Source organism: Cydia pomonella, chromosome 4 (assembly GCF_033807575.1).
Source record: "Cydia pomonella isolate Wapato2018A chromosome 4, ilCydPomo1, whole genome shotgun sequence".
In the NCBI taxonomy this organism is placed as follows: domain Eukaryota; kingdom Metazoa; phylum Arthropoda; class Insecta; order Lepidoptera; family Tortricidae; genus Cydia; species Cydia pomonella.
Window position 1 is genome coordinate 6,462,416 of NC_084706.1, and position 15,194 is coordinate 6,477,609.

General features: G+C 34.4%; 1 protein-coding gene across 1 annotated transcript; it reads right to left on the reverse strand.

Moving 5' to 3' along the window:
* Positions 1-2,603: 2,603 nt before the first annotated feature.
* Positions 2,604-3,874, reverse strand: LOC133516939 (uncharacterized). The gene has a single exon (XM_061850004.1). The coding sequence runs from the start codon at positions 3,650-3,652 to the stop codon at positions 2,828-2,830; it is 825 nt and encodes a 274-aa protein (XP_061705988.1). The 5' UTR covers positions 3,653-3,874; the 3' UTR covers positions 2,604-2,827.
* Between the last annotated feature and the right edge of the window lie 11,320 nt (positions 3,875-15,194).

Genomic DNA, 15,194 nt, shown 5'->3' on the forward strand with positions numbered 1-15,194 from the left:
CCGTATCATTAGATACAAGCTAACATGCGAGATTTGTCAAAATTGTAGGTATGCCATTAGCATTTCATTTCTAAGAAAAAGCCATCTCGACTGATATAGAATAGAGGTCAAATCGAATTGCTTTTTTTAGAGATGTTCCAAATCTCAATGTCATTACTAAATCGATTTTGATGTAGTTATGAAGCATTTACAACATTATCACAGATAAGAAATTTGTAGTAACAAAACAATTTATCGTAATGTTGGCCATTATTTATGGATTTTGAAGACATCCTAGAGGGTTTATGATATGTGTGTAGATAAAATAAGTTTAGTGTATAAGGGACACCGAAGAGATATTTTTATTATTTGTTGTTGTGTAATAGAAACACTGAGTATATATAAATTTCGGTTGGCTATTTTATTACGGTTCTTGAGATACAGCCCTGTAACAGACAGGCGGACAGCGCAGGCTTGTCACCCTTTAGGTACGGAACCCTAAAAATACTGCTACAGATCTTACCTTATCCCTGATTGCTGTTACAATACTCAGCATCATTACAAAATCACAGACTAATATTTGACACGTGAATGACAGAATCTGAAAATAATTAGAATAAAATATAACCTTTAAAACTTTCGCGTTTTGAACACATTAGATCAGATTTATAACCGGGTCTATTTATAATCTACCTTTATTATACCGACGACAGTGAAATCTGCGCCGAAATGTCGGTAAATAAAGGGAATAAAATAAATTAGCTATAGACCCGGTTATAAATGTGATTTAATATAAATAGAATGATTTATTGGCTCTCAATACAAGAAGATATAAAAATAAAAAAAATAAACAGGCATTTACGTACTCCCAGTACCTGTAAATTTTGCTGCGTAGCAGTGTTGGGCGTAATCAATTACTTGAGTAATTTTAACTACAAATTGGATTACATTTAGTTGTATAAATATTAAAAAATTGTGACATTCATAATATTTATACTAGAAATAAACATAAGATCGCAGTGCCCTTTACTCGTATCCAATAAATTAAAAAAACATTCATGAGTAATTGTGTCAGATTTTATAATAAACTTCCAAACCATATTACTGAATTATCAATTAATAAATTGCAGAATCATGTAAAGCGTAAACTTGTTTCTAAAGCTTATTCTACCACACTAGACTACATCAATGATAAATAAAACAACGTGGGATTAATCGTGCTTCGAAATAAATAATTATTTATTATATTTGAATAATAGAATAAATACATGATGAAATAGATACTCCAATGTCTGTAGCTGTACTTCCTTTGTTGTTTTATTTATTTATATGTTTGACATTTAGAATTTATTCTAGAAACATTCTAGTCTAGTATTTTTATATATTTTTTTTTTATGTTTGGCGATATTTTGAGAAATTATTAGTATTTAATTTGATCTGTATTATAATTCAAAAGTATTATGGAATAATATTTACATCAATAAATTGATCTGATAATTAACTTAAAATTATTATATGTAATAATGTCTTACTATTCATAAGTGCTTGTTGCTAGGGCTACATGAATAAAGTATATTTGAACTGAACTGAATTAGTCCTATGGGTAGGCTCGTGGTCCTTAGGAGGAAAATATTTATTTGATCTAAGATTCACAGTCCCTTGCTTTCAGAGGTAATGTACGGTCAGCTGTAGAAATAATGGACATAGCACAGTCCATTGTGTCTGCAGCTGACTTTACAAATGGGTAGAGCGAATCAGTTTTCACGCTATTAAACTAGATATAGTCCATTCCAATCTCACACGAATCAGAAACCCGATTGGTGTAAGCCACAATATCGTTAGAGGCTTATAGTCACTGAGTCCTTGTAACAAGTCGAAATAAGAAATTAACTAAAGCAACTTAACCAAACGAAGTTCACAGGTAAACTGAGAATGTTGTCTAGGATGTCCGAATGGTGCCTTTATGAGCTTATCTATTGAACAACGGTATTTTGCTGTTTGTTAAATTCAAGCAATCGTTATCAGTTCACAATGAAACAAAAGATGCAACAGGATACTCTGTACAAATAGCTGCCTCCTAGTCTAAGCAATAGGGTTCAAGTTGTAATAATATGTCAGCATGAGTCGGAAATGTGTATCGGTAACTTATTGTCCGAGTATTGTTTAACTACCTTCTTTGAACACAAAAAAAATGTCACGTGAAGTACGAACATTTGCTATTTATCTGATTATTACTCTTTGTGTTCGAAAGCATAAAGCTATGAAATTAGGAGTATCACATATTATTAATTACTTGACTAATATTAATATTATAGCATTTATAGCAAATAGGAAAATAATAATCATCAAATATCGCTCTTAGTTTTAGCTGTTACTGCAGGCAGTATCAACTATTGTTTTTTTCATGTAGTTTACTTAACCTTATGCCATATAAATAAATAAATAAATAATTCTCGGGCGCCGCTTCATGGAACTGATCACCTGAGAAAAACTCGTTTTTGCCCTAAAGCGTTCATATTTTTTAATAAGTCCCTTTGTACAAAATCTTGTAAAACTAACATTCCTTTTTATATGAAAATTCAAACTTGATATTTTAAAATCAACGTAGAACTCGTTAATTTTTTTAACCTGCTTTGGGAAACATAAATTAATTTATTACAGATTACAATTACAAAATGTAGTTATTAATTCGATTACTAACTACAAAATGTAGTAAGTACTCGTTAATCAAATGGTCAACTACTTTCTCCTAGTAATTGTAATTTGTAGTTAAAACGACATTTTATAATCATAGTCGTTAATCTGTAATCCAACTACTTTTTGCCCAACACTGCTGCGTAGATTACTGTTAATTGCTACATTGATTAAGTAGGTACTTACCTGTGCAGATTACTACATCTAAATATTTACCTACCTGAAACTGGAATAGTCGAATGCAATCCGCCCAAGAGTCCAAAATGTAATGAATAGCCACTACAAGTTTGTTTTGGTCCTGTTCCTTTTCTCGATAATATTGGGTAGCCGCGACCGATATATTTGAATCCCTCAATCTCTTAGCTTCATTTTCCAAAGTATCATTGACATAGTTTAATCTCTTCGCCAAGAACAATAGGATTGTTGCGGCCAAAACATTTTCCGTATAAGATGCCACAGTCGAAAATTGGACAACGAAAAGCGCAGGGCATACACTCAGCATGCATATTGAATTAAGCATGCATATGACTATGCACCAACAGACGGGAACAACGACAGCTAATAAAGCAGAAAGTAAATACATTTTCCGATTAGAGTTTACAGCTGCGTGCATTTTGACTACACGGTCAAGTTTTTGTAATTTCACATAGATTTGGCTATTTAAAGTCCCGTCGCAGAAGTTATTTCGAAAGGCAATAACGGCGTTTATCATTACGATGACAAACTCGCAAATTTGCAAAGCATACACGTTTGATATACCTTCCAGTTTTATCTCGCAGTTCAACACAAAGTAAACGGCCGCTATAATATTCAGTGCCCATACAACAGAGCTGTAGATCTGATAGTAAAGAGATGGAGCTGTAACGTATTTATGTTCTATTTTGACCCGATGCAAACCCGCTAAAGACTGTACCCCGTGGATCGGTTCAAATATTTTGATGAAATCATCTTCCAACATGTCAGACGACAACTTTTCCATAGTCTGTTCTGAGACTACTTTTGGAATCAAACTGAAAACTTCCCTCGACTGACCGTAATGTTCTTAAGTAATTAAATCATTCTCTAGGGTATAAATTATTAATTTAATTTAATGGACAAGAAACCGATAAATATAATATACATTGGGCCAGTACCTAATGAACAGTAAAATAAATCCTTGAAATTGACAAGTAACCCTTTGAACGCCAAGAGCCACTAAAAAGGCCATTTTGAGAAATTCAACCTCTAAGGGGGTTAAAAAGGGGATGAAAGTTTGTATGGGGTTCAAGTTTTATTTTAAGCTAGGAAAAAAAGTCAAAAGGTATTTAATTGAAATAAAAGAAAACTAATTTAAGCGTTTTTGAAAATTCTTCCCCTAAGGTGGTGAAAAAGGGGTTGAAAAATTGTATGAAGATCGAATAGTTTTTTGAGTGCGGGATTTGAAACTTTGTAAGTAGGTATTTATTAAAACACAAGAAAAGGGGTTAAAAAAGGGTTCAAAGTTTGAATCCATTACCAATGTTTTGAAGCTTCTTATAAAGGCATAATAGCCGATTACAAATAAAAGTTATTTCAACGATAATGAAAATTCAACCTGTAAGGGAGGTTAATAAGGATATTAATGTTTGTATGGGGTTCAAGTGTTATTTCGAGCTAGGAATTTGAAACTTTGTAAAAACGTATTTTATTAAAATAGAAGAAAACTAATTTCAGCGTTTTTGAAATTCATACCTCAAGGTGGTGAAAAAGGGGTTGAAAGTTTGTATGGAGATCAAACATTATTTTGAGTGCGGGACTTGAAACTTTGTATACAGGCATATTGTTAAAATTCAAGAAAAGTTATTTCAGCCTTTTTAAAAATTCATCCCCTAAAAAGGTTAAATAGAGGTTGACCGTCTGTATGGGGTTGAAAACTTAGTTTAACCTAGGAACTTGAAACTTTGTAATCAGATATTTGATTAAAAAAGAAGAAAAATGATTTCAGCGTTTTTGAAAATTCATCCTTCAAGGTGATGAAAAAGGGGTTGAAAGTTTGTATGGAGATCAAACATTTTTATGAGTGCGGGACTTGAATCGTTGTATCACGGCATATTATTAGATTGCAAGAAAAGTTATTTCAGCGTTTTTAAACATGCATCCCCGAAATGGGTTGATAATTTGTAAGAGGTTGAAAATTTTACTTAAGCTAGGAACTTGAAACTTCGTAAATTGGTACTCCATTAAAAGAAAACACATTTAAGCGTTTTTGAAAATTCATCCCCTAAGGTAGTGAAAAAGGGGTTGAAAGTTTGTATGGAGGTCAAACATTTTTTTGAGTACGGGATTTGAAACTTTGTATGTGGGCATATTATTAGAATAAAACAAAAAATAATTCAGCGTTTTAAATACTCTTCCCCTAAAAGGGTTAAATAGGGGTTTAAAGTTTGAATCCATTAAAACTTCATAGAAAAACACAATATTGTAAGATTTAAAAAAGTTATAATATACCATAGAAGTTTATATGTGGTACGAGTTTTCTTTTAAGTTATGAACTAGAACCTTGGTAAACGGGCATTACCTCTATATTCAAATAGACGAAAACTGATATACCTACATATCACACCATTTTTTGAAAATTCATTCCCTAAGTTAGTGAAAAAAGGGTTGTAAGTTTGCATCGGGGACGAAAATTTTTGTAAATACTGATCTTGAAATTTCGTAAAAAGACTAATAGGAAACAAGAAACGTGATTTCAGCGTTTTTAGAAATTAATTCCCCAAGAGAGTTAAAATGGCGTTCATTGAAAGTTTGTAATAATCCCCTAAATTGGTGAAAAAAGGGTTTAAAGTTTGCATTCGATTGGAATAGTCGACTTGAAAATCTTCTTAAGGGGTTGAGAGGGTTTAGGAGAGGGAGGGCGTAGGTTGTGTCAGACAAATCTCATGCGTTGTATAATTATTAACAAGTGATTAACCGTCCCTACTGCTACCCTTTTGCTGCATAATGTTCTATGCTACTTTTCTCACTGCACCCACATTCGAGAATTTTGCCCTATGGTTGACTGGTAGAGAATGCCTTAAGGCATTAAGTCCGCCATTTGTACTTATATTTATTGTGCAATAAAGTTTAAATAAATAAATAAATAAATAAATATGCTCATGTATATAACCACCAACATACAAATTCACGCATTCGAAGTCGCGGGCAACAGCTAGTTTTTATAAATGCCTGTCCAAGTACATACGTAATGTAGACAAAAAAGATGTTTTAAATTTGATACATTACTGCGGGTAGTAGGTACCCAAGTGCACCGCGATTTGTGAGGTCGACTGTGCCAACTTATAGCTATCTACATTGTTTAAGGATGATTCAGGAGAAGTGAGCAGGATCAAGCCTGCATATTCGGTAAATTATCAGCAACTGTTTCGTACCAGTATTTGTGAGATTAACGTTAATTTAATTTTTACTGTTAAAAAAAAAGAGTTTTATTTTATTTACGATATTTATGGTCACCCTCTTTGTTTTATCCATAATAAGTGACAAATTGAATGTCATCGGAGTCTGGTTACTTTTATAAAATCGTATCTCACTCAAGTGTGACAATTTATTTTCTTCATAATCAAAGTGCTGTCATAACGGTTAAAGATGTTTTATCTGTGTTAATTAATTGTTGTAGGGTGTCCATAATTGTAGATAATCAAATTTGTCCTTAAGAAAAAGTTAAATAACAGATAAAAAGCGTGATTGTTTTACTTAAATATGATGGTGAACGATTCATTAACATTTACTGATTGTGTAGTCTTAGTCCAGCTCACGTCTCATGAATCACCCTGTATTTATATACCTCAGTTGTTAAACTAGGTACCTAAACTTGATGTGTTGATACAATTTAATAAGCTATCATAGTGTCAATTCTGGCCAATATCCGCAATTGCTGACGGACGGACGCAATATTCTCTACACTATTAAGTCGATACCCTAACAAACACAACGTTAACATAAGAAAAAATAAGCCCAAAAATGTCGGCTCGTGAATATTTATCAGAGAACTTACTAGATAATAACTTCGTGGAATTAATAACGCCTGTTTATACGACGCAAGTAATTTTCGGTACTAGCAATTTAGTAATGAGCGGAAATCTCGTATCAACTATAACATTTTATCAAAAAATATACTCAATAATTTGGATCATCACAGTGAGCGGATCATTTTACTACTTTGTACTATCGTATTATAATTCTTACTATGATAAAGAAAAAACTCTGTTTTACACCTTCGCATTCGGTTTGTTAGTTCAGTACGTATCCTACTTGTTAAATATATTTCACGCCAGATTTTTGAAATCAGAAGAAAGTGTAGGGGTTTTTCTGAAGATACAGAAAGTTGACCGCTTTCTCAAGAAAAATAACTTGAATGTTGTAGGTCCGGGTTATTATCTTAACAGATTGTGGCTTGGCTACATAATAACAAATTTTGGTAGCGGATTCTCAATATTCGTATACAGCCACATAGATAAGCCTGTGTACACTATACCAATGGGGTGTGCAATACTGAGCTTATACCTAGAGTTAGTATTAACTGGCAGCTGTATTTATTATTTGGCACAACGATTACACCACTTAAACACCATTATTGAAAAAAACATTGTAAATAAAAAGCGTAAGGTTAACATTCAAAAAATTGAAGTGCCAGGTGTTACTGTTGGAGATGCCCATAAAATAATAGGTTTGAAAGATCTTACTAAAATAATGACGTCTATTCTGAAATTATTTCAAGAGTCGTCCAATCTATTTACTTTTGAGGTAAGTATATATATGTTATAGGTAGTGTGAACGTTTATAATCTTGAACTTAGTTCAGTTATAATTTATCAAGTACCAAGTTTGTAAGTAATTATTTATTTGTATCATCTAGTACCTCCCGCATAAGAAGTTTGTTGGAGGCCACAACAAATACGAGGAATAAAAATGTTAAATTTTTGTTTTACAAGGAGACGAAGTTTTTTTTAACCCCTCTATTGTTACCACAACAACATCATTAGCAATAGCATATTAAGGCGGCAAAATATGTACACCCATGAAACTTTGTTTTTATCTTTATCTTGATACTAGAAATGAGGATCTGCCGAGTCCTATAAAAAATTAGGGGTCTGACCCCCTTTTCGGAGGGTATGTGCTGGGGGTTCATTTTAAAATATTCACAGTTTACAGACTAGGCGAGTGAGGTGTCATTTTCGTGTATTTTTTTGCGCTGAATCGAGGTAAGCCATACTCATACTTATAGGGTCAATATTTTGCGAGATATGTATGGTTTTTGTTAAAAAAGAAAAAATATATATTTCACTTAGACAAGGATATATATAAAATATAGATTACTTAAATTTGTAAAAAAACACCCATGACTCGGGAACAAATATTCGTGGTCATGCCACAGATGAATATGTTGTATAATTAAACGTGCTTTGTTTTGTAATTACAACAAATGATGTTGCGCCACCTACAAATTATCTGTTTTCCAAAGCTTGACTGATAGAGAATGCCTTATAGCAGTAAGTCCATCTTTTGTACGATTATATTTTCTTTCGTGCAATAAAGATTAAATAAATAAATAAAAGTTTTTCAATTGTGTTTGCTGATTAATACCTACAGTAGCGGAAAAAAAATCTATCATATTGTGGTTTTTCTGAAAAATATTTCAAATTAGATGATACGAAGAACTGACTTTGTTGATAACTAATTAAAAAAGGTTATATTGATTTATTCTCAACCAATTATACCTACGCTAACAGGCCGGAACATATTTCGAAATTCAATTTGAAATAATTTTTCTGGAATTAAGCGTCCGTCACTAGTAGTATTTAAGTCGATAAAAAACGGAATATCGTGCTAATTCATAATCATATTTGTAAGAAATATCAGTTCCGTCATGGGGAGACCTCGTGGAAATAAAAACTTAACAGTAGCTATACAAGAAGCAATTATAAATGGCTATAGAAATGGCTTCACACAATCGACACTGGCTAAGCAATTTCAAGTTCATCAGTCTACTATATCGAAGGTTTTGAAATGGGAAAAAGCTCACGGAGATGTCAAAAGGCCCAACAGACCTGGTCGCCCACGCTGCACATCAAGTTCAGTAGAACGCAACATTTTGCGAATAGCAAGACACAATCCACGCGACTCACGGCGAGCGACATTATGCGGGAAATATCGTGTGGAAATTCAGTTTCTGTGTCCGTACGTACTGTAAGAAATCGCCTGATGGATGGTGGACTTCGTGCTCGTCTTCCTGCAAAGAAACCACTGATTTCCAAGAAAAATCGAGCAGCTAGAAAAAAATATGCGAAAGAACATCTTTCTTGGACTGCGGAAATGTGGAAAAAGGTAATTTGGAGCGATGAATCCAAGTTTTTACTGTTCGGAACAGATGGAATTACCTACGTACGACGTCTCGACAATGCTTGCTATGACCCCAAGTATCAGCTCCCTACAGTCACACACGGCGGCGGCTCCCTTATGGTGTGGGGCTGTTTCAGTGCAAGTAGAGTTGGTCCTTTACATCGAATAAACAGCATTATGATGAAGGAAGTTTATGAAGGAATATTACAAGATGTGTTTCTTCCCTGGGCACGCCAAAATTTCGGCAGAGCGTTTATGTTTCAGCAAGATAATGACCCGAAACATTCGTCTAATCTTGTTAAATAATGGTTAAAAAAACGTAGAGTGAGGGTTTTGGAATGGCCCAGCCAAAGTACGGACTTGAATCCTATAGAAAACTTATGGAAGGAACTAGGTCGTCGTGTGAGTGCAAGAAATGTCAACGAAAGATTTGAACAATTAAAGGAAGAGTGGGAACGCATTCCAAGTCTTTCCTCGCGAAGTTGATTGCATCACGGCCCCGAAGATGCCAAGCTGTTCTTGATGCAAAGGGTTTCAGTACCAAGTACTAATATAATATTTTGATTTTTAGTGCAGAATCTGTAATTTTTGTTGTTTTATGCAGTTTTTAATAAACTCGTACAAAACGAGTTTCTTATATGGTGTCATACAAATGTAGTATATGATTTTACTCTCCATCTAAAGGACTTTGATAATCGTTTAGGCAGCCTTAGTCGTTCTCATAAAAAAATACTTAAAAAAACACAAATATGATAGATTATTTTCCGCTACTGACTTGAAATATATATTTTTTCTTTTTTTTTTTAACAAAAACCATACATATCTCGCAAAATATTGACTCTATGAGTATGGTTTTACTCGATTCAGCGCAAAACTTACACGACAATGACACCTCACTCGCCTAGTTTGTAAAATGTGAATATTTTAAAATGAACCCCCTGCACATACCTCTCCGAAAAGGGGGTCGGACCCCTAAAGTTTGATAGGACTCAGCAGATCCTCATTTCTAATGCCACGTTAAAAGTAATAAACAAAATCGATGTAAGTACGTATTTTGCCGCCAAATTGCCATATTTAGTCTTATTTCATTCATTCTTTCATTTAATCATGCTTTGTATGTACAAAAAGATCTTATGATTATTATGTTATGTTTCAACACAACCCTATAAGGGCACTGCAATAAACTTTCAAACTAATCAACTGCTTAACCTAATAACACTATTATACTATACATGTATCTAGGTGGCCGGCCGTAAGGGTGGCAAAGAGGTCGACACGAGTAAATATTAAACATTACCTCCGAAGTTTAAATATTCACTTACAGACTACGAGGAATGCCTTTAAACTTTTTAGGAATTTATTATAATTTAGCTCATTTTTAGGGTTCCGTACCCAAAGAGTCAAAAGGGACCCTATTGCTAAGACTCCGCTGTCCGTCCGTCCGTCCGTCTGTCACCAGGCTGTATCTCATGAACCGTGATAGTTAGCCAGTTGAAATTGCTACAGATTATATATTTCTGTTGCCCCTATAACAACAAATACCAAAAACAAAATAAATTAAATATTTATTTCCAATCTCGAGGTTCTCATCCAATCACCGAAGTTAAGCAACGTGGGGCGGGGTATCAGTACATGGATGGGTGGCCGTTTTTATAGATAATGGTACGGAACCCTTCCTGTGTCAGTCCGACTCGCACTTGGCCGGTTTTTTATGTGAATAGGTAGTTTATTATAAATTCTTATTGACATTGGGTAGGGGTAATTTTACCTGTACTATAATAAGTAGGTACATATTAATATTAGAGCTTTTACGGACTGGTGGTGAAAAAAATGAAACAATCTTAAGGTGCCGTAGGCTCAGAGAGTGAAGTTTTTGACAAATCTTACCGCTTTTTTAGATCACAATACGGCGGCCAAAAATGTAGGTAATTAGAAATCTGGAGGATTTTCTCTTGTGACTTCATCGACTCGAATCCTGGGGCCTAATAGTGGGTTATTCCCACTAGTTACCACCAAGTTGTTACCAGTGGTAACTACTGAGATTTTATTTTTCCGAGACCTTAGAAAAAAAAAAGAAAAAAAGAAGAAAGGTGTTTTTTTTCCCCAGTAGTTACCACCAAAATTAGGTTAGCGTTCAATATTAATAAAAATAGTATAAATATAGAGTGCTTTAATAAATAATTATAAGTCGATTAGTGTTTCAGTAAACTGCCTTAAAAATGATCAAAAACCGGTGCAAGTGAAAAAAAATTTAGAGATAAATTAACGTTTGGATAAAATTATAACTTAAAATTAGAATTTATTTCTCCAACATAATACAATTCACTTACATTTATACTATACTACTTCTATTGTTTTATTAGTATTGAACTCCAACAACATTTTGGTGGTAACTACTGGGAAAAAAAATCCCAGTAGTTACCGTCGTTACCGATTCCGATTACGACAACGAAACACTTTGTGTTTCTCAATCACTCTTCCCTGTTGTGCAACAGTGACAGTTGCGTTTCGTTACTACGGAGCGCAAATAATTGTCATGTTGGCTACGCATCCTGATTTTATGACTTTCGCTCGATAGAAAAAATCACGAACATAGGTGTATGAACCACAGAAACCATTATCGATAATTATGTTTCTCAGATTTTCAACTTGGTTGTCACAATGCTTATCTGGACATTTCTGGTGATTGAGTCGACCGTCGTAGGATTGAGAAGCAAGGTAGGCGGATGTGCACTACTGTAATGTTGCTTATTAACAGACTTAAAAAAAAAAAGATGAGGTTACCTATAGATCGCGAGCCAGGAACAATTTCCATGACCAATCGCCTCCCGGCTGAAAACTCGTGTAGTGATTAACGGCTAGGTATGATGAACTCTCGTGGACGTCAGCTGCCGCTCCGTTGGTGGGTTGAGGAATGGCAGCCACCGAAACACGTAAAACAAAAAAAACTTGACATCGCTTCCTTTTTGATACTTTGTCAAATGATAGTTCAGATGCTGTTGTTAACTAAACAAATCGTCAGGCGGTTATATCGCCGTGGTAAGAACAAGAACATCAGCTGGTCGCATGAACATGTAAAAAATAAGCGCTATACCTTTTATGATAGCAATAACAAATCATGAAACTTTGCATGTAGCATTTCATCTGGCGTAAATGCCTAAAAGCCATCAACGCAATTTACACATTACGCATATTTTTTACATGTTCATTTTACAGCTGACGGTCATTCCACCGCGATAGAACCGGCTGACGGTTTTTTTTAAGTTTAAAACAACATCTAAACTATCATCTGACAAAGTATCAGCCGGGAGGCGGTGACTGACGAAATATGCTCCTGGCCCGCGGTCTATTATCAATTCGACCGTATTTTTGAAAATGTTTGTTATCTGAGAACTCCATCATGTGTAAACCAATTAGGATTTTTTTTGTTCAATAGTATAAAGTTAAAATTTTGTCAAATCTAGTTCTGATGACGAATTGCAACATTTGGCTTGGCACCGCCTTAAAAAATATATCAATTGATGGCACATACAACTGGGAGGAAGGGAAAGGGGGGAGGCAGATTGGTGGTCATTATTCCGTCCATGAATATACCGTCGAAATCGAATGTTGCTAAAGCTATATATTTTATAATACATAAATATTATTCCGTGAGAGAGGCTAAATATTTATTGTTGTATTTCAGTTGGTCCCAATACTAGCCTCAGTGATCCTTATGTTGTGGATAGTGTTCTACTTCACTCAACTGATGTCGGTGGCGATCTCTTGCGATTGGTTCGCGAAGCAGGTGCAAGACACAAAGAGATTGGCAGTGCATGCGTTATCAGTTTGTTATGAAGGTTAGTATGTCTACTGTGTCACATACCGGCAAGCCACTTCACTAGATAGATAGATCATTTATTGATAAATTTACGTCATATATGCTAATTGCTTATTCTATACTATACATTACGTAGGTAAATTACAATACATCACTTGTAGCAGTTAACGAATTCGTCAACACTATAGAACGCCGTGTCCAACAATATCCGTTTAAGATTTTTCTCGAACGTAGAGTCTAAAGTAGCTTTTAACTATTCTTTTAGGTTGTAAGGTTTATGCCTACTATGTGTAAGGATTTCCTAGACACTATCACTGTCATGCACTTATAGCCAGTAGGCTCATTGGACAATTGAAGAGAATTTTTCCTTATAAAACAAAATCCCCCGCCGCGTCTCTTTTTGCAAGTATGTTCGCAATGAACTCACACTTCTGAACGGATGCGGTTTGCAGCTATCAATAGAGCGATTCTGGAGGTAGGTTTAGGTGTATAATTTATTAAGGTTTTGTGTAACCCGTGCGAAGCCGCGGGGCGGGTCGCTAGTACCGTATTGTACCATCTAACTTCAAACATATCAGTTGCTAGCGCAATTATAAAAAGGATAATACGTTATTTTATCCTCTTTGAAGTATCTTTTTTTAAAGGATTTATTTATGTGGAGTAGAGGAATAACTACCTCGCCCGGACTAAGCATTTTATTATTTATACAGGATGAAATTGTCACCACCATCCATACTCTGCGCCTCATGTTCTTCCATTACAGTTTCTAAATAATTCTCTTAGACCAGTACCTTTCATAAATTTCTTCAATATCTTGTATCAATTGTCCCTCTTCTCATACAAGTTTCTATATTATACATGCCTTTTCAACGTCTGCCGTCTTTGCTTCTCTGCATTATAAGGTTATTTGTGCGTTATAGTGGGATATTTTGCCGGCCGCGATCACATTTTATTTGTAAGATGTTAATATTGTTGTATTCCTTCTTGTTCAAGGGTCTGACGGGCTTATAGTAGAAAAACTCCAAATAAAATATATGAGACGTGTAATCTGTCTTGTGGTACAGGAATAAGTAAAGTGACATGCAAATTTCGACAATATCTTAAATTAATACGAGAGGAGATTGACCTCTGTGGCGCTTTGCTATAGTATTTGCGCAGGCGCTTCATGGATCTGATTTTAACCCGAACACTTCTTTATGTGTTGAATTTCTCAGTTTCCATCTTTCAATCATCAGATCCATATTTTCCATAGTCAGCCATTTCTGTCTAAATGTATTTTTTCCCTTCCCAGTATTTCTTCAGCGCTGGTATTAATTATATATATCTTATAGAATATCATGTACATATATTATTAATTGTATATTCCTTATACTGCTCTAACTTCTATAATTTCTAAAAGAGACTTACCCATATTTGCACAAATAGGTACAACGGTCAAGTTTGTAGTTGGATATGATATTATATATATATTAAAGCCCGTCATAGACGGAGCGATCAATATCAAAATAAGAGTAATCATATGATGACTGAAGCAAATCTTAGTTTAAATTTAATATTATTATATTATATTTCTTTTGTATTTTTCATATGGACTTTGGCCTGAAATGATCTGATTTTAGTTTATATTTTAGGTATCATTTGTCAGAGTCCACACACGAAGCTGTAATATATATATTTTGGTTTCTTACGATGTCTAATAGCAAGGCATCTTAAGATACCTTGCGATATTATAGCTCGGTATATTACGATATATTTTGGTATATTTCGTCTCTCTCACAATGTAGGTAGGTGCTAGGCAGGCAGCGATATATATTAAGTATCGTTGGCGTGTGTGGTGCTTAGCTATACTATATCTATCGGTATCGTACGGTATATTAATATATATTATCGCTCCGTCAGTGTCGGCATTAAAGCAGCAATAACTATGTTCCAGACAAGGACGCAGATATCCGTAAAGCAGCATGGGAACTGCTACAACTTATCGAGTTTGAGAAGCCGGTTTTCTCGGTGTATGGTATTTTCACTCTTAACACCAGGTTGCCCATTCGGCTCATTAGCGTCATCACCACAAATGTACTAGTTCTAATTCAATATACTTCTAATGCTCTAAATACTAATTAACCATTCCCTACTTAAGTTTGTTGTACAACTCTACTACTCTCATTTTTTGTAAGTTTGCTTACATATAAAATTTGTAAAGATAATCATACGTACATCTCGTTATTAACATAGAACTGATCTTCACTACCCTAATATATAGGCCATAAGGTCGTGTATATATATATAATTGTCGATGTTTTCAGACGTGACTGTATATAGTAATATAATATATTGATAGCTATAAT

What these genes read in the sequence shown, in the direction of transcription:
- LOC133516939 (XM_061850004.1), bottom strand. Translation starts at nt 3,652, where the DNA reads ATGGAAAAGTTGTCGTCTGACATGTTGGAAGATGATTTCATCAAAATA.